Here is a 19,688-nt window from a genome sequence, read left to right as displayed (position 1 = left end):
CAAAAAAGAATATACTATGATTTTTAAAAGAAATAATATAAGCTAAGTATAAGGAAAAACTTAAGAGCACTCTGTATTTCTACTAAAAAAGCATATGAAAAGTTATTCCACGTAACTGCTTCAGATCCCTAAAGAAAATTTCTGATGTCATCCACTGACAAATACTTCTAAGCAGCATTGATTTTGACTAATGGGAATATATTACCTAAGACACATTTTCTTAAATCTGAACTTCAACCAATCCAAACTGAAGCAATTTGGATTTTGCCAAACTTTTACACTGTATTTACAAATTAGAAAATATTTCTATAAGAATACGTAGTTCTAGTCAGTAGATTTCCATGAAGGACATGGCCCATGTTAAGTATTAACCTTATCTTTACCCCACCCATTGAGCACAGTACTATAGAGGCTCTTTTAGGCACCCCCATAGTAGACCTGCTGCCAAAACAGACACGAAAGGTAAGCAGTGAATGGTGGGAAGATGATTGTAGCAGAGGTCAACCAACAGTTCTATGCCAAGCTTTTTAACAAAAAGCACATATTTTGTTACACAAAATATTAGTAAAAGTAGAATCATAACACTGTATCTGTTGATATTTAAAAAAAAAGATAAGCACTCAATAGTGCTGGGATTACTGCTAATATTATATCCAAATGTGAATACCAAATTAAGTGGACTTGATTAGGAACGGGTAAAAATAAATTAATACATATAACTGCATATGTTGCTATATTTCCTGTACAATCTTATTATAACCACCCCTCCCCCCACCAAAAATAATAATTTCATGGCTACCATTCCCTGAATTGCATATAAAAAGACCATGATGGTTCTTTGCAATATCAACTCTTCAAACACCCAAAACCTGGATAAAACAGTGGTTGTTACTAGTTTAGAAATTAAAATCCCACCTGAAACACAACTTCCTGAATACCACATGCAATTTTGTTGTAAAAGTACTACTGATTTCACAATATGCTGCTATTCTCCTCAAAGCTGAGCTATAAATTCAACTTATAATAGAGAAATGTGAAAAGAGAAAATAGCTCCCAGACCAGGTTTCTCAATCACTACAAACCTGACTGTAAAAGATGACAAATTTCATGAAAGGTATATCATTCCTTGAGGCTTTTTAGGAAATAACTACCTAGCCTTCTTTGGAACACCAAATGTGACACTTGATCCTTTCTAAAACTTCCAAAAAGTTTTAAATATTTATCAGTACACAAGCAAGTATGAGACCATGTGGTGTGCATGCTCAAAACATGTTTATGTTCTGATAAAGAAAGTGGAGCTTTATGAATGTCAACTAACATATTCTACCAATGAGAAGTATCGATTAGGTTTTCTAAGAAAGGTAATCACTACTAAAAGCAAGAATGTCATACAGATATCCAAAACTGCTAAGAATTAATAAAAGAGGGGGAAAGGGAAAGAGAGAGAAGAAAAAGAAATTAAGAGATGGGTTTAATGAATCATAAATAGCTTAATATATAAAAGAGATAGAGAACACACTACACGTAATTTGTGTACAAAGAAATAAGAATCCCACCAAAAGCCCTAAAGAGAAATGGACAGAGTTTTAGAAAATGATTTGTTAATGTGCAGTTTATATGTCACGTCTTAGCAGAAACACTAATGTACATTAGCTTTTAAATATTTGATATGGTAATCATTCTAGTGAAAATAAACTGTGCAGTAATAATAACAATAGTACTAGTAGTAATACTAGTAGCAATGATATTAAAAATAAGAAGAAGAGAAAGAAAATGAAAAAAAGAGAATGAAGAGGAAAATGGGAGATAAGGCATAAGTAGAATTAGTGTGTTCACGTGAGATCTCAGAGCATGAAGAAGAGATAGTGAATAGAAGAAACTTCAAAATGCTAAATAGACTATGGAAACAGAAGACAATTCCACAATGGAATCAAAGATTTAAAATAGAGCATATAAATGTATCTATGAACAAAATCATAACAATATTAGAAAATAATATAAGAAAACATTTTGGAGATGAAGGGCTTCCTAATCAAGACAGAAAACCCAGAAGATGTGAGACATACACTGCCAAATTTGACTACACAGAAATTGAACTTTTCACTTATGGAAAACACTATATAAAAAAATAAATGTATAGCAATAGACTGGAAGAAAATATTTACAAATCCATATAATAAAAATGATAATAATTAGCATTTACTTGATACTTCATACATGTCAGATACTTTTCTAAGGGCTGTATATATAATGTTTCATTAAATTCATATAACAACCCATAATTTCTAACTCCATATTACAGATAAGTAAACTCTGGCAGGAAAAGTTTAAGTATCTTGGAAAATATCCCAAAACCAGTAAAGGAGTAGAGCAAAGAAATGAACGCAGTCCTTGGCTCTAGAACTCACACACACCTTCACAATAGAGTACATTTCCTTGCCTACAAGTTAAAGGAAAAGAATGCTGAAAGTAGTAGGATGAGCTCTCTCATCTAATGGAGATGGAACTGCTTTATTTGGAAGGCAATTTGGTAGCAGTGACTAACATTATCTATAATTTTTAAACCAAAATTTCTATTTCTACTTACCCTGAAGAAATACCCACTCATATTAGCAAAGATGTTCACTAAAATAATGTTGGTAACTGCAAAAGACTAAAAGCAACCTAAAAATTCATCAATAAAAATAGTAAATTAATTTATGGTGTATCTTTACTGTCAACACCATACAGCAGTAGAAAATAAGTGGCAAATCTCTACACATTGACATGGAAATATCTCCAAGCCATACTGTTGAGTGAAAAAACAACAGTCCCAGAATACTTAATATGATCCATTTTAGGTGTCAAAACAACAAAAATAATAAAAGAAACCTTCAAAATGTGTGTGTATATACTTATGTATGTAAATGAATTTTTTTAATAAGAATATGTACCAAACACTTTACCTTCAGGAGGTATAAGAACAGACCAAAAAAGTCATTTTCACTCTTTTTAATTCTATTGTTTATAGCTCTTAAAAAAACATAATATGGACCAACAGCCATTAGTCAAAAACTATTACAGATTGAATATCCCTAACCCAAAAATCCCAAATCTGAAATGCTCCAAAATCCAAAACTTTTTGAGCACTGACATGACACTAAAAGGAAATGCTCATTGGAGCATTTTGGATTTTGGATTTTCAGATTAGAAATGGTGAACCAGCATACTGCAAATATTCCAAAATCTGAGAAATTCCAAAATCCAAAACACTTCTGGTCCCAAGCATTTCAGATAAGGGATACTCAACTAAAAGCATGTACAGCTTTTAGTTTTATTTAAAAGCAAAAACCCACATAATTCAGTAAAGTACAAACAAATAATACTTCAAAATAAGCAACATAGTCACCTACAGTGTTTTTTGTTGTTTAAAGTACTAACTCTTTACAGGCATAAGAAACAGAGAAGCAACCTAGTTTAAGTTTACAACACTGAGAATCTTACTAAAGAGGAGAAGCCTGGCAATCATATATGTTTGGTGAAAATAGTGCTATATCTAATTCAAGTAATTTCTGGTAAAGTAAAGACAACTGGGCAGCAAAATGCCATTCATAGTCCTCTCACAAGCTGAATTACATTATAACCACTAATCAGAAAACAAAAAAGTAAACTTTACCTTTCTTGAAGCATAGATATCAAAAAATGGCTTATTTCTGACACTAAATGGTTCCTGTGTTTTGTCAATGAGCCCAGTCTTCATTTTTTCATGTCGAGGATTTATAATTTCCCGTTCTATACATTGCAGACGTATATTAAAATCACAATCTCCAACTGGCTGTGCCTGAATTAAAAAGACAATTATTTAAATTTCAACACTAACTATTTTATCAACATAATTATCAAGAATGCCACACTGTATACACTAGTCTAAGTAAATAGACTTTGGAGTTGTCCAGTGCATAGACTGCACAACCATACACGCCAGCTCTAATAAATAGTTTGACTAATTATAGAAACATATCTAAACACACAGACACACAGAGTTATTTTATAATTATAACTGCATAAAACACTATGGGAAAGTGGCATGATTCTACTCTAAGTTGATCCAAAGATTTCATATCTGAATTAAAGTATCAATATACTCACTAGTCATTTTTATTATTTATATAAATTAGTAAAACACCCATATAAAAACTAAAATCCACATAATTCAGTAAAGTACAAACAAATAATACTTCAAAGTAACCAGCATAGTCACCTACAGGGCTTTTTGTTGTTTAAAGTACTAATACTTTACAAGCATCAATAAGTAGAAGATACTAGACAAATACATCTTTGACTCTGAAAACTAATACTGCACAGAAAAAGTTTACACAATATGTTGAAATTTATACATTTATAAAATGATAAAGTTCTCTTCTAATTCCCTAATAAACTTTCCCCTTAGTGTCCTTAAACATACATGGTTTGAATCATAAAATAAAAAGAACATGTACACTTTTGTATGAGTTGAGGGTGGGGCTTGCCCTATCCATATGGTATACATGACCATAACTATAACACATCATCTGGTTGACAGTAATCATTCAGATTAGTAAACAGCACCTCAATGGCATATAAACTACTATTCTTTGCTTTTGCAATTGCATTTTTTCAATCTTCTCTGTCTTCTTCTTCTTCTCTAATCTATACTACCCAATCTAATGTTTACATAGTGGTGGCAGTACTTGCTTAAGGGGTGAACAGCATTAGATATGCCTCAGGGATATCCTTCTCTCAACTTCTGGAAGAATGACAACTTTGATACCCAGCAAAGAATAAGGAAAAGACAAAGTGAGCAAGAACTAGGTATGAGGTAGAACACGTTCTCTTTATACAAAGGCATACAACTGTCTGTAAGGGTAGTTATTGAGGAAATGTTAGTAAATAACCACACAATCCATGTGTGAGCTTTTCTATGCAACCTACGTCATCAACAAGGTTGAAAAACCTAAAATGTTAGGCTTGTTTATTAGGCCTATGAGAGGAATCCAGACACCTATACAATTAAAGTGGAACAAGCAAGCCCCCTCTTTTTAAAAAAAAGAAAAGAGTCCAACAACTATTAAAAGTTATGTAAGTAGTCTAAATTCCCTCCTAGATGCTCTCCAACTTAAAATATACATATATTCACAAATACAACAATAGATCAAAAGCAAGTTCACTTTCAAATCCACATGCCTACAGTAAAGGAAGTTCTCAATAAACAGATGTTGAATCACTAGACGAGTGGAAACATTCAATAACTATTAACTGGCCTCCCTGTTTTCAGTTTCCTCCTCACTTCAAAACACTATCCATGCTGCCGATGGAACTGTCTTTCAAAACATTTATAGTATGGTCATGTCATTATCATAATTAAAACCCTCCAATAGTGCCCTATCACATAAAGACCTAAGTTAAAATGCCTTATTCAAGTAATCTGGCCCCCCACTCACCAATCCATTTTCATTTCCTGCTCTGTCCCATACCTCACCATACATAAAGAACACTAACAAACCATCTAATACTCCTGACCTCCAAGATGCAATCCTTCAAAACTAATTTGTGTCACTTTGTCTGCAATTCCAAGCTTCAATGACTCATCTATACCCAGGATAAACTGGAATATTCCCACCTTTCTAATACCACAACATCTCTTATACACTTTTGTTGTTATACTTATGATATTATTATAATTTTTTTCTTAACACTCATATTCTCATTCAGAAAATGAGTAGTCTGAAAATTTGTTTTGATTTTAAACCCAATCCAATCAAATATCCTAGCAGATGTATATAACCTATGCATATAAATTTTTCATAATTTGTATACATGTGCCACTGTAGACCAGATATGTTACAAAACACAAAAACAAAATGAATAAATAGATTTAAAAATAAACAGAAGTTCTCTTATTTTCTTTTCAAATCCCAATGAACTGTTGTGAAAGTGGCCTTTCTCTGAAGGCCAGTACACTAACATACAAATTCCTTAAAGACAAGAAATTATGCCTTATTCGTCTCTATACATTCAATACCTAGAATAGTACTTGACATACAAAAAATGATCAGTGAAATTCTTCCTGGACAAAACAATAAACTAAGGCACTAAAAAGATTTATTATTTCAAAAAGAAATTTTTTTCTAATAGTGGCCTTGATTTGGTGATGAAAAATAAGCAAAGTGGTTAATATCAATAAACGTCCCACAGTAAATTAAATATATGATGCATTCTAATATCAGAAATATGAAAAAATATGTGACTTTAAATCATGAAATATAGTAATAGGCACACAATAAATATTTGTTGAATGAATAATTATAGACCTGAGGACCAAAAGCATAACAATCATTTTTAGAACAAAATACAGATGAATTTCTTAGACAAGACACAAAAGCACAATCTTTGAGAAGGTCTGATAAGTTTCATTTCATTGAAATTAAAAACTTCTGCACAACAATAGACACTATATGATGTATAGACATGTATCAACAGACACATATAATCAAGAAAGGGTTAACATCCAAAAATTACAACTAGGTCTGGCCAGTTAGCTCAGTTGGTTAGAGTATGGTGTTATAACACCAAGGTAAAGGGTTCAGATCCCCATACTGGCCAGCCACTGAAAAAAAAGACAACTAATTCCTACGCATAAAGAAGAAGAAAATACAGACATCCAAATAGAAAAATTCAATTATGCAAACTTGCAATTAAATCACACATCAAAAAAATTCCAAATGAGTAAAAATAAACATATGAAATATGTTCAACTTCATTGGTAATCAGGAAAAACAAACTAAAAAAGATGAAATACAGAGTTCAGTCAAGATGGGAGAATAGACGGTCCCCTGCATCACTCTCTCCCACAAATCAACCAATTTACAACTATAAAAATGTAACATCAGCCAAGTGGGGGCCGCTGGAGCTCAGGGGAAGAGGAGGAGTGACCTATGGAGCTCATGACGGCGGGAGAAACCACGATTAGAGAAAGAAAAAACCGCTCTCAGCATTTCCGGCTGCGGCTGCTTTAATGCTGGAGCACATGGAGCAGGAGCCAGCAGAAGCCACATCTGTGCCCTTTAGATGGAGTTACTTGGAGGCGGCAGGGGAGAAGAGGGCCTTGGTGGCCCCCAGGGCAGCATGACCACTAACAGGGTTCCCATGGACCCACACAGGACTGAGGAGCCAGAACAGTTGAAAAAGGGGAGCCGTTCAGAGGCCGGTGAGTCAACACAAGTGACCGGTGCAGGCCCATCCCGTGGGAAGTGTTAGGAGCATGGGCGGTGGGGGAGACGGGCCCACCAGGAGAACGCTGGGACACAGCAAGGACAGCTGATCTGCCCCCCAATCAGTACAGGGACCACTCAGAGGAGACTGGTCGGGAATGCAAAATTGCATGGGGTGCAGTTTGATGAAAAAACTCAGGCCCAGGTCAGAGTTTCTACACAACCCAGATCCACCAGGTCTCTGGAGAGCCGGAAGTATCTATAAGGTCAACCATTAAACCCTGAGCTGCACAAAAAGCCTTCCCTAGGGAAACAGCAAAGCAGCAATTTAGCTCAACCACACAGCTTAAGTACTGAATCCTACAGGAAGTTCCCCATGTTAGAAGTAAGCAAAGGACAAAAAATTAGTTCCGGCTCAGGCACACCACCAATGCCTTGGGGGCCACCAGGAGAGATGAGGCATGGAGCCAGAGGCCGGGCCCCTGCCCACAACCACTCACATCTCCAGCACCTTGGGACCCGCCCAGTAAACTGAGGCATGGAGATGGACACTGGACCCTACTCCCACATCCAGGCAAACCCTGACAGCATCTCAGGGCCCCACCCAGAGGCATTGGGCATGGAGCCAAGGACCGGACCCCCCCACCCCACAACCAGGCACACCATGCCAGTGCCTCGGGGACCTGAGGCATGAAGCCAGGGATCAGACACTCTCCACAACCAGGCACACCACCAGCACCAAGGAGCATGCCAAAAACATCTCCTCCATGAGGGTGGCCTACCACAGCCATCACAATAACCATGGCTGCCGCAAAAGCGGCTAGACACCACAGCCACCACGCAGATGGTCCGCTAGCCACTGGAGTGCACTGACACAAGGAGAGTCACCAGCAAAGATAAAGAAAAGAAGAGGATGTCTCTCTCCATAAAGCCCATTTCAGAATGACAGAAGAAGCATCTACTCTATGATAACACTGGCAGACCTGATCATACCTCTCAGCATTGGACAGATCATCTAGGCAACAAATCAAAAGAGTAACCATTATTCTTTCAGAAGGAGAGAAGAAATCTAGGGTAATTAGTGGGGGGAGTGCGGAGGGAGGGGGAAAGGGAGAGATTGGACAAGGGGCATAAAGAATAATCATGATTTGTAACAATATATATAATATTGTATTGCTAGTAATATTGATTTGATCAACATCTCAATGCTGAACCCCCCAAAAATGTATAATTAATTTTGATTCAATAAAAATTTTTTTCAAAAAGATGAAATACTATTTCACACACAAATTGTCAAAAACTTAGTTTGATAAAACCAACTGTGGCAAATTGTTACAACTACTTCTGACCTCTCAATTAGCAATGCAGCTAATAAAGCAGAAGTTATAAATCTAATCAGAATCTCCATGATGTAGTAATGAGGGACTGCACTTTTCAAAAACACTTCCCAGGTAATTACATCCCAAGAATGAGAACCACTGTCCATGAGAAACTTTCACAAGAAAAAACTCATAAAACTGTTCAATACAGTAGTAACATAATAGCAAAAATTAAAAACCTAACCGTCCATCAAAAGGAAAATGGAGAAATTCTATATAGAATGCAGTATTCAATAGCAATTAAAGTAAATGAATTAAACCTGCTCATACTAACGCAGATAAATCTCAACAAGATAATGTGGAGCAAATTTTGGGTATCACAGTACAGTGCAATGACATTTTTGTAACACTAGAAACCTTGCAAAAGAATACCACATATTTTATGGATACACCCATTGGTAATAAAAGTATTTAAAACATTCGTGGGAATGATAAATACCAAATTCAGAGTAGAGGTTGCTTCTGGGAAATAGAAACGAGAATAGGATGAAAGCATTTGCACAAGAAATTTCTATTGGATTTTTAATGAATTATTTCTTATTAAAAAGAAAATGGAGCAAAAGTATTAAGTTTTAACAAATTTAGGGGGTCAGTACATGAGTAGTCTTTACATTATTCTCTATACACTTGTGAATGCTAAAATTTTTTATATTTCTTTTAAAGTATTAGAAGGCTGTTATCTAAGACAGAGTTCCCAGGCTAAGAAGTGAGCCCACATTGAACACATACTAAAGCAGAGCTTAATTTTAGAGGCAAGAGACAGCATTTCCCCACTCAAAAAGAAACAAAGCCTCCCCTGCCCATTAGGTCTAGTTATAGGACAATAAATGTTATTTCAAGATCTGTGATAAGATTAAGCCAATTCAATTTCTTCTGAAGAACACAGTAGTCAGAACCAGAACAAAACAAAAACTTGATGTTTTCTGGCCTTAAGGTTCTTAAATCTGAAACTGTTTGGAATATAGAAATTCAACCAAAACATGAGATATGTATATTGAAATTTTCCAGGAAAAAAAGTCTTTTTGTAACGTGGATTAATGTAATTCTGAATCTTAATACTGCTATTTATTACACATTCAACACCTCACAATGTTTGTCTTTCAAGTTTCTTCATTTGTTTTGGGGTTTGTTTTTTTTAATGACAAATAAAACTTGCTAATTTTTTTTTAATCAAGTATAGAATAACTAAAACCAAGAAATTCTATTTTACAAAATGCTGTCTTATTTTATCAGAGGTAATCGTTTTTTCTTTACTCACTTGAAGTTAAAAAAAAAAAAACCTAAAGACAAAGACATATGCAAATAATAGGCAATAACAGAAAGAAAAGGAGATGTAAAAGTACTAACAAAAAGATATCCAATGAGTAACCTAACAGAGTCACAATTTTTCTTTCCCCACTATCTCTGTATTTTTAACAAATAAAATGTATTTGTTTTTAACACATTTTGTTTTAAATACATTTTATTTGTTAAAAATATATCTATTATTTTAAGGGTTCAGATCCCCCTGCTGGCCAGCTGCCAAAAAAATACACATATATGTAGATAGAGATGTATGTGTATATGTATGTATAATTTCAGTGACAATTTTTATTTTATAAATTTTATAAATTATAAAATATACTTACATTGAATTTGATTATGTCATATATCAAATATCTAGGAACAGCCTGTCCGTTTACTTTGTCAATAATCATTTCCTTGAAAGAGAAAATAAGATGTTTCTTTATACTTTAATGGAAATTTCTTTAATTGAAATACAGCATACACACAGAAAGTGCATAAATCATAAATACACAATTTGATGAAATTTCAACATGAACACACTTGTAACCAGGTAAAGTCAATAAACTGTCAGCACCCCCAAAATCCTCATCATGCATTTACTCTCTATATATATTAAAATAAAATCATATGACAATTATTTCATTATATTTTTTATATTTGAGCTACTATGCTACATTTTATTTTATGTTTGAATTACTAGGCAACAATTAAAAGTAAAGAGACTATAAATTTTAAATTCTAAAACTCAGGGTCATTTTTTTCAATAATTTTGTTTAATCACTATTACATTAAATTTTGTCATATGCCAACTGCTTTAATCATAAAATCTATAACTATATATAGCATCCTTATTATAGATTTAATTACCACATGACCCATGTGATCTTTCTTGGTTTCATGCCACTTTACTAGACTTTGATCAAAGGAAACAGGACAAGAGAATATGAACAGATCACTGCAAGTCTACCACAGCCATTAAAAAGTCAAAATAAATTCTGCACTCTGACAGGAAAGAGATGAGAACACTAAAGGATGATGACAGGTATATAATGCAGTATTTTATAAAATTTTAATTCTTAATAAACTTTTGACCTATAATTTTTTTTTCCCTCATATTCTTCCAGAAAACTAGGCAGGTTTTCTTGCTACCTAATTTCATGGCAGAAAATCCACACAAGACCATCTAAAATTACAACAGAAACATTGATTTAGAAAATATATTTTGTTGTTGTTAGATACCATTACCAATTAATTTCTTTCCTGCATATGTGTTTGTTAAGCTACAGACATTTACTTATGGTTATCATCTTTAACCAAACACTTGACATAAATCATGTTTGTTATTTTAAACTGTTCTTTGAAATATTTTTATTTAAATACTTTTATCTGAGCATTTTATGTGCTAAAAGGTGGGCCAATAACAGGTTTCAATTAATTATTCTTTCCAAAAATGTGTGGTTGGAAATTAAGTGGATTTCCAGGGTTAGACAGCAGACATCACAGAATTTCCCTCCCAAAATATCTGATGAAAATGAGCAAGAACATGTTTTCTTTTAAACACTGTTTTTTAAAAGCCAAAAAGAAAATTTATTATCAGGAGCCAAAACAAGTAAAAAGGAATAACCAAACGAGTAAGCAACTATCATTTGATCCAGAAATCCCACTTCTGGGTATATATCCAAAAGAATTGAAAGTAGGGCCTCAAATAGATATTTGCACACTCATATTCACAACAGCATTATTCACAATAGCCAAGAGGTGGAAGTAACTCAAATGTCCATCAACAGAGGAATGGATAAATAGAATATGGGTATATACATATAATGGAACATTATTCGACCGTGAAAAAAAAGAAAATCCTGTAACATGCTATAACATAGATGAACTTTGTGGACGTCATGCTAAATGAAATAAGTCGAAAGGCAAATACTCTATGACTCCACTTATATGAGGTATCTAAAGTAGTTAAATTCATAGAAACAGTAAGTAGAATGGTGGTTTACAGGGAATGGAAGAGGGGGAAATGAGAAGCTGCTTAATAGTTAAGGAGTTTCAGTTTTGCAAGATGAAAAAGTTCTGAAGACCTACAGCATAATAAAGTGAATATACTTAACACTACTCAACTGTACATTTAAAAATGGTTAAGATGGGGGTGGCCTGTTAACTCGGTGGATTAGAGCATGGTGCTGATAACACCAAAGTCTGGGGTTCAATCCCTGTACTAGCCAGCAGCCTAAATAAATAAAGAGATAGACAGACAAATATTAAGATGGTAAATTTTATGTTATGTGCTTTTTTTGGTGTTTTTAACCACAACTAAAAGTTTAAAAAAAAAAAAAAAAAAACCATAGTTAAGAAGTGAAAACAAATTTCCACTTCTGACCAAAATGGCATAAGAGGCACTGGACTTTACTCTCCTCCCTGAAACCACCAAAGACATGGACAAAATATATGAAGCAGCAATTTTCAAGACACTGGGTATTCGTCAACAAAGGACAGTAAACAAACTAGGTGAGTCCTACAATTGCCCAGATATTGCCTGAGGAGAATTTCCAGGCTTCAGTGCAGGTAAGAGGATCACAGATGGAGCCTAGAGGTCTTCCTGAGTTGAGAAAATGAAACTAGTTGTCTAGAAAAGACCAAGGCAGCTAAAATTCTCAGGGGAGAGTATAAGAGAAAAAATTCCAGAGATCTGCAAATGAACCCCCTCAAATATTCAGCACAGTACCAATCAGTGCAGACATGTGAGGATACTACCCAAGGCCAAACAAAGAACCAGCCAAAAGTCTTGGAACAGTACGGGACAGGAATAATACCTGTTTCTACCAGTTAAACTAGAAAATCTCATAATTCACAGGTCACCAAGTACTGAGAAAGATGTGTCTCAGTAGTGAAGAAGAATTGTCTCTAGACTAAATAATCCTCTGGTCCACCTAGGAAATCTTAAAAGCAAGACCCAAAAGGAACAAATTTGTTCCAAGTAAATTAACTTCATTCCATAACAAAGTTCAAGAAAATTCACAGAACTACAAAAACAGCCTCCCCAACAAGGTAAAATTCAAAATATCTGACATCCAATCAAATATTTCAGGCATGCAAATACAACCCAAAAAAAGGAGAACAGTCAACTGAAACAGGCTGAAAACTGACAGCGACGCTAAAATTACCAGGTAAGAACACTGAGAGGCTTACTATCTAGTCATATATTGTTAAAAAAAAAAAAAGATCAGGCATAGAAGACATAAAAAAAGACTAAGAATGAATTTCCAGAGCTGAAAACTACAATGTCTGAGATGCAAATGCATTGTTTGGGATTAATAGCAGTTTAGACAGTCAGAAGAAAAAATTAGTAAACTTGAAGATATAACAATAAAAACTACCCAAAATGAAACATGGGGGGCAGGCCCAGTGGCGCACTGTGCTAGTGCGCTGCTTGGGAAGTCGTTGCCGGTCCCGGTCCGGTACGGGGGCGACACTGAGGGTTGCGATCCGTTGCCGGACACGGAAAAAGACAAAAAAAAAAAAAAGAAAAAGAAACATGGGGGGAAAAAGTTGGGGTGTTTTTTTGTTTTTTTGGGGTTTTTTTGTTTTTAAAAGAAAAGAACATTAGTAATTAGATCTCTGTAGTGGGAAAGGGTAGAAATAATGGCAAAATTTTTTCCACTTTTGATGAAAACTGTAAACCCAGATTTTAAAAAGCTCAATAAACCCCAAGCACAAGAATCCTGAAGAAAACTACAAGACACAATACCTCTGTATCCCTCAAGAACTTATTAAAAATTGCTCCATTGCCTTTTAGATTAAATGTTGCTGTGGAGAAATCTGAGACTTGAATCCTTCACTATAGCCCCCACCAAAAAAAAAAAAAAAAAAAAAAAAATTCTGCATGTTTACTTTCCCATCCTCTACACTTTTCTATATTTTCTATATTACTATATTTTCTAAATGTCCACAGACATCAAACCCTTCTGCCTATCCATCTGATATTTCCTGAGCCCAAACTATGAAGCAGGCGTATTTCTAAGCGCTGGAGAAATAAACATACATTTCCTACCTTCGAGAAACTTAACAGTCCTAAAACAAGAGGAAAATATATAACTGGCTGGGTTCAATAAAAAGTTACAGTATTAATGACAGATGGCTATACAAATAGAATGACCATGTACCTTACTGTCCAAACCAGGATACTGTTGAGAGTGAAATAGACTGCTATTAATAATTATAATAAAACAATAGGTGTATAGCTGTATTATCCCAACCAAATTAAGACATATGGTATATGCCTAAGTAGACATGGTTACTTCTAATTGAAGAATAAGAGGAAGTTTAATAAGGTACATAGCCATTAGTTGAATCCTGAAAAATATATAGGACATTTTCTAGCAGGAAGGATTTTAATGAGAGGAATTAATCTCTCTCCTCTCATTAACAGATCTCTGGAAAACCTGAGGGCCTTCAAAGCTCATCTCTGTAACTCATTCCTTGAAATCTTTCCAATAAGGCTCCTTTGGTTCTAGGTCACGAAATGTTCTGGAATCAGATAATGCTAATGGTTGCACAACCTTGTGAGTATACTAAAGAGTATTAAACACCTTAAAATGGTGAATTTCATGGTATGTGAATTATATCAATTTTTAAAAATAAAACTAAATTAAAAAAAATACTAAAAGCAGTTCTTCGGATCAAAGGGAAATGATTGAACCCTAAATACACAACATATATTAAATGTCAGCTACGAGGGTACTTCAAAAAGTTCACGGAAAGACATGCATTATCTTTTAACTCTATTTTTCCACAAACTTTTTGAAGTACCCTCATATGTACATATGAGCTATAAATATTGTGTAAATATAGGCACAAAAAGCTAGGAAGGGAGGAAGGAAGGAAGGACAGACAATCACAATAATACACTGAACTTTCAAGAGAAGAGAACAGAACAGAGGTCACCAGAAGTGGGAAGGAGGAGAAGGAGGAGGAGGGAAAAGGAGGAATTGGTAAAGATGCACGAAAATCAAGTACATTGTATAATGAAGAATATACAAATTATCCTGATTTGAACATCACATACTGCACACAGATATTGATATTCAATGCTCTATCCCATAGGTATGTACAATCAACTATGTTCCAATAAAAAAATAAATTAAAAATAAAAAAATAGGCACAATAAAATGACTGAAAGGAAATACATGAAAACATTAAAATGTAATCTCTGGGCCGGCCCGGTGGCGCACTGCTACAGTGCGCCGCTTGGGAGCACGGCGGCGCTCCCGCCAAGGGTTCGGATCCCACATACAGACCGGTTCCCGCTCACTGGCTGAGCGAGGGGCGGGCGCAGCACCGAGGGTTGCGATCCCGTTGCCGGTCCCGGTCCGGTACGGGCGCGACACTGAGGGTTGCGGTCCGTTGCCGGACACAAAAAAAGACAAAAAGGAAAAAAAAAATGTAATCTCTTCTTGATAGTTAAATTTTCTCTAATTTATAATTTACAGACATTAAAATTTCAACAATGAGCATGCATATTCTTATAAAAAATTAACAAGTTGAAAACAGTTCAATATTCTTGCTATTAATTTTAATGATTAACTGCTACATCTTTCTTTTAGCCTCAATATTAAATTGATTAAATTTCACTGATTTGTTTCAAGTGAATTAATGTCATATTTCTAAACTCCTATTTTCCATATTTTGTGGGTCAAGGAACATAAATTACTAGAGCAAAACAAAAGTTTCAATGCTCACATGTGACAGCCAGACAATTAGGTGATTTGAGTTATTCTTGGATTTGGAATTTCACAAAAATAATTTGCAAATGAAAATGTAGAAGAAACAGGAAACTACAGAGGACTGTTTAATTAACTAATTGGAAAAAAAAAACAGATATGGCGGCCGGCCCGGTGGCGCACTGGATAGTGCGCCGCTTGGGAAGCGCGGCGGCACTCCCGCCCGAGGGTTCGGATCCCACGTACAGACCGGTTCCCGCTCGCTGGCTGGGCGAGGCGCGGGAGCAACGCCGAGGGTTGCAATCCCGTTGCCGGTCCCCGGTCCGGTACGGGGGCAACACTGAGGGTTGCGATCCGTTGCCAGACACGGAAAAAGACAAAAGACAAAAGACAAAAAAAAAAAAAAACAGATATGGCAACTATAATTCTGGCCCAAGTAAACTGACAACATGAATCACATCGCTATTTTAAAACTTCACAAGAAGCTATTATACTGCTCTCAGCTATTCAAGTTTGGGGTGAAAATAAATATTATTGCTAAGTTAAATCTGCAGATGGTTAAATATCTAATTTTTAAGCATTATTTCCTACCTGAAATGTCCTCAGCCCATATCCAACAAAAATCTCTTTATATAGAAATCTTCCCATTTCTAATGCCAACTCCTACTAAAAGACTTCTTTAGTTCCTCACTAGCTAGATGTGATTTATTTTTCCTGTAAACTACCATAGGATTTGTTTTAAATACCTCTTTCTTCAGGTTACTGTTTTATTTGAAGGTCTCTTCCATCACTATCAATCATTCTCCACCCTACCCAATTAAGTAAAATGTCTCAAGGGTGATGCCTTCTCCTCAACCCTCTCTCTAAGCAATGCCTGCACTCTTGGAACAGCAACTTGGACACGACTAGCACTCAACAAACATTACATCAGTCATAAACTATAAACTTTGGCAAGTGCTGTTACTTAAGTTACTTAACAGTCTTTTTCTTCCTTTTATTTTATTAATTATAACAGTAAAAAAAAAAAGTGTACCTCAAATAAAATGAAGGTAACAAAAGCTAAAATGTTCCTTCTGCTCCCATGAACCAACTACCAGAGCTGCTGCAAATAGCTGATGTTTATATACTGCACAACTCCAGGGGTGCCAGTCACTTCAACTACAATGAGAATGGCACACCTTGGAGATGTGCAGTGAACAATGCTTCCAACTTTATGCACTGGCCCTGCTAACCACAAGGGGGTGTGTGTGTGGATGGATGGATGGATGGATGGATGGATGGATGGATGGATGGATGGATAAATAGATGGGCAGACAGATATATTTACATAGATATACAGATTATATATAGATACACACATGCACATATACGTATATATAACTTCAATTGGAAAAGATTTTATTACACACACTGTCATATAAATTGGAATTTGCTAGGAGTCCCACAGAGTATACAGTGTATATAATTCTTCTATTTTTGTGACACAATAGCTACTTTTTGCTTAGTCTCCATTTGCCTCTTGGTTTCCATTCAACTATGTTACTTTATTTCCTCCTTTCTAATCTTTACTACCTGGCTCATAGTCATCGTCTCTAGCTGGATGCCTGATATCACTCACCATGACCCATCTAATACTTTCCTTGATCTCATTTTCAATTCACACAATCTCAATCACTCACTCTCTCCGGGTCACATCCTGAACCTTCTCATCACTCAAAACTATACCTCAGAAGTGACTAACTCAAAAATCCCATTCTCCAATCATAGTCTCCCATCTTCTGGTTTGCATGCTCCAATATTTGCCTGGTAAAAAAACAAAGCACATGAGATGGGGGAAACAAGCATTCAGGTCACTTGGAAAGTGGTATTCCCTCTGCTAAACAAATAAATACACATTTTCTGCATGCGATTTCTCATTATGGTAATTTTACCATTGAGAGTTTAAGGGAACATTCAAACACACAAGCCACCCCCCATTGTCCCAGTATCTACCAATATAAATCAGATATAAAGGAGCAAATTTTACCTAGATTAAGACAGGAGCCATTCTCATACAAATTCTAGAGACTATTAGCCAGATATAATCCAATCTGGCTTATAAAACAAAATTTTTTTTAAAAGATTCAATGTTGAAGAGAGCAAAGAAATTTCAAAGAACCCAAGAAACATCCCAGTAGAAGAGAGACCTGAAGTTGTGGAAAGCTGTAAAATAAATAGATATGGAGTCTCTTTTCCCTGAAAAGAAAGAAAGTGAAGGTGTGGTAGGAAGATAAACCACAGAGCCAAACACAGCAACTAAGAAGGTAAATGGTCTGGATATGAGCACACCAGAATTACTCAACAGAAAAAAATATAGGCCTATTGTTGTGTAGATCAGCACATAAGGTATAACATACTACTCTAGCCTAACTTACCAATCAAGTAATCTGTTAACCCAAAAGCTGAAGAAGAGTAAAATAAGATAAGCCAAGGGAAAATGTGATATTCTGAAGTGGCAAACAAACCTTAGAACAGACATAAAAAAAACACACTCAGGTTCAATTCTGCTTTCATTCACCTGGTAGAATATAATCTGTTGTGACAGATTTTCCTAACCAGGTCAAGTGAGTTGCTCACTGTCTCACTGAGTTAAAGATCTAGCCAGAATAGAGATTAAAAACTCCTTTCTACTTCCCTCTCATACTAAACTCCTTTCTTTAATTACCAGTTTAAACAGATCAACCAACAAAAAAGAGAGGATGGTAATCTTCAGGCAGGAGTAAAGATGTACAAAGTATTTTGGAATCCTACGAGCAAAAACCCGAACTCTACCATTGTTAACAACCTCTGAGTCAAATACCTTCTCCCTCCAAAATAAGTCCTTCAAATGTAAGTCACATTTACCAAACTACTGTCTCACTAGAGGTGCTACCAGCCATCACATCAATCAAAATTCACACACCTTCTGTCAAAACTTTTAAAAATTTGTCCTGATGGCATTAAAAAAAAATAAGAATAAGCTTCGTATAACTTCGTATAATGTATGCTATACGAAGTTATTACGTGCGACACGGAGGGTTGCGATCCCGTTGCCGGTCCCGGTCCGGTATGGGTGCGACACTGAGGGTTGCGATCCGTTGCCGGACACGAAAAAAGACAAAAAAAAAAAAAAGAACAGACAAGAGATTGGGTGGACTTGGACTATCAGGCATTAAAGTGTATACTAAAGCTATAGTATGTAAATCATCTAAAACTACCACTAGACAACCAAAACATTAAACAGGAAAATAAGTCAAGAAAGAAACAGTGATAATTGAATTTAGTACATGTGATAAAAATATTTCCAATCAAAAAAAAGTAAGATTAGTTGAATGGTGTTGAGGCAAAAGTCTAGACATTTAGAAATTAATAAAACTGCACCCCTATCTTTCCTTTTATTAAAACATATTTCATATGGATCAAATAAAAGCATAACTGTACTAGAAAGAAATACAGGTATTATGATAATTATGAGGTGAAAATAGCCCTTTCTTAAAATGTTACAAAGCCAAATATTAAAAACCAAGAAATTTGTACTTTTACCTCATATATTTAAACTCCTGTGCCACAGCAAACACAAGAAAAAGTAATACATTTTTCAAAATATTTAACATAAAGTAATATCCCAAGAAGACAGAAAGATCTCATAAATCAATAAGAAAAAGATGAACACCCAATAGAAAAATGTAGAAAGAATATGAACAGGTAACTTACAGAAGAAATACAATAACTTGTAAAGAAGTGAAAAAATGTCCAGATTCACCAACAATTCACACAAATGCAAATTAACAAGAAAATGTTTATTTTACTGTGCACGAGACACTATCATCAGCACCTTACAAACTTTCTAACTTAATCTTCACAACGGCACAAAGAACTTAAGCACTGTTGGGGCCGGCCCATGGCTCACTTGGGAGAGCGCGGTGCTGATAACACCAAGGCCCCAGGTTCGGATCCCATATAGGGATGGCCGGTTCACTCACTGGCTGAGCGTGGTGCTGACAACACCAAGTCAAGGGTTAAGATCCCCTTACCGGTCATATTTTAAAAAA

At 35.3% G+C, this 19,688-nt stretch overlaps 1 protein-coding gene across 1 annotated transcript in view; it reads right to left on the bottom strand.

Annotated features, from left to right (window-relative positions):
* LOC103606978 (mRNA-capping enzyme-like) overlaps positions 1-19,688 on the bottom strand; it is a gene marked incomplete at its 5' end in the record, with an annotated part of 205,564 nt that overhangs the window by 181,240 nt on the left and 4,636 nt on the right. The window contains 2 exons of the mRNA XM_008591541.1: positions 3,656-3,820; positions 10,237-10,308. Of these exons, the coding sequence (XP_008589763.1) occupies positions 3,656-3,820; positions 10,237-10,308 (237 nt within the window). The remainder of the gene's footprint in view (positions 1-3,655; positions 3,821-10,236; positions 10,309-19,688) is intronic.

This window comes from Galeopterus variegatus, unplaced genomic scaffold (assembly GCF_000696425.1).
Source record: "Galeopterus variegatus unplaced genomic scaffold, G_variegatus-3.0.2 Scaffold148, whole genome shotgun sequence".
In the NCBI taxonomy this organism is placed as follows: Eukaryota; Metazoa; Chordata; class Mammalia; order Dermoptera; family Cynocephalidae; genus Galeopterus; species Galeopterus variegatus.
The sequence above is the reverse complement of the archived record's forward strand: the minus strand, read 5'-3'. Positions and strand labels throughout refer to the sequence as shown.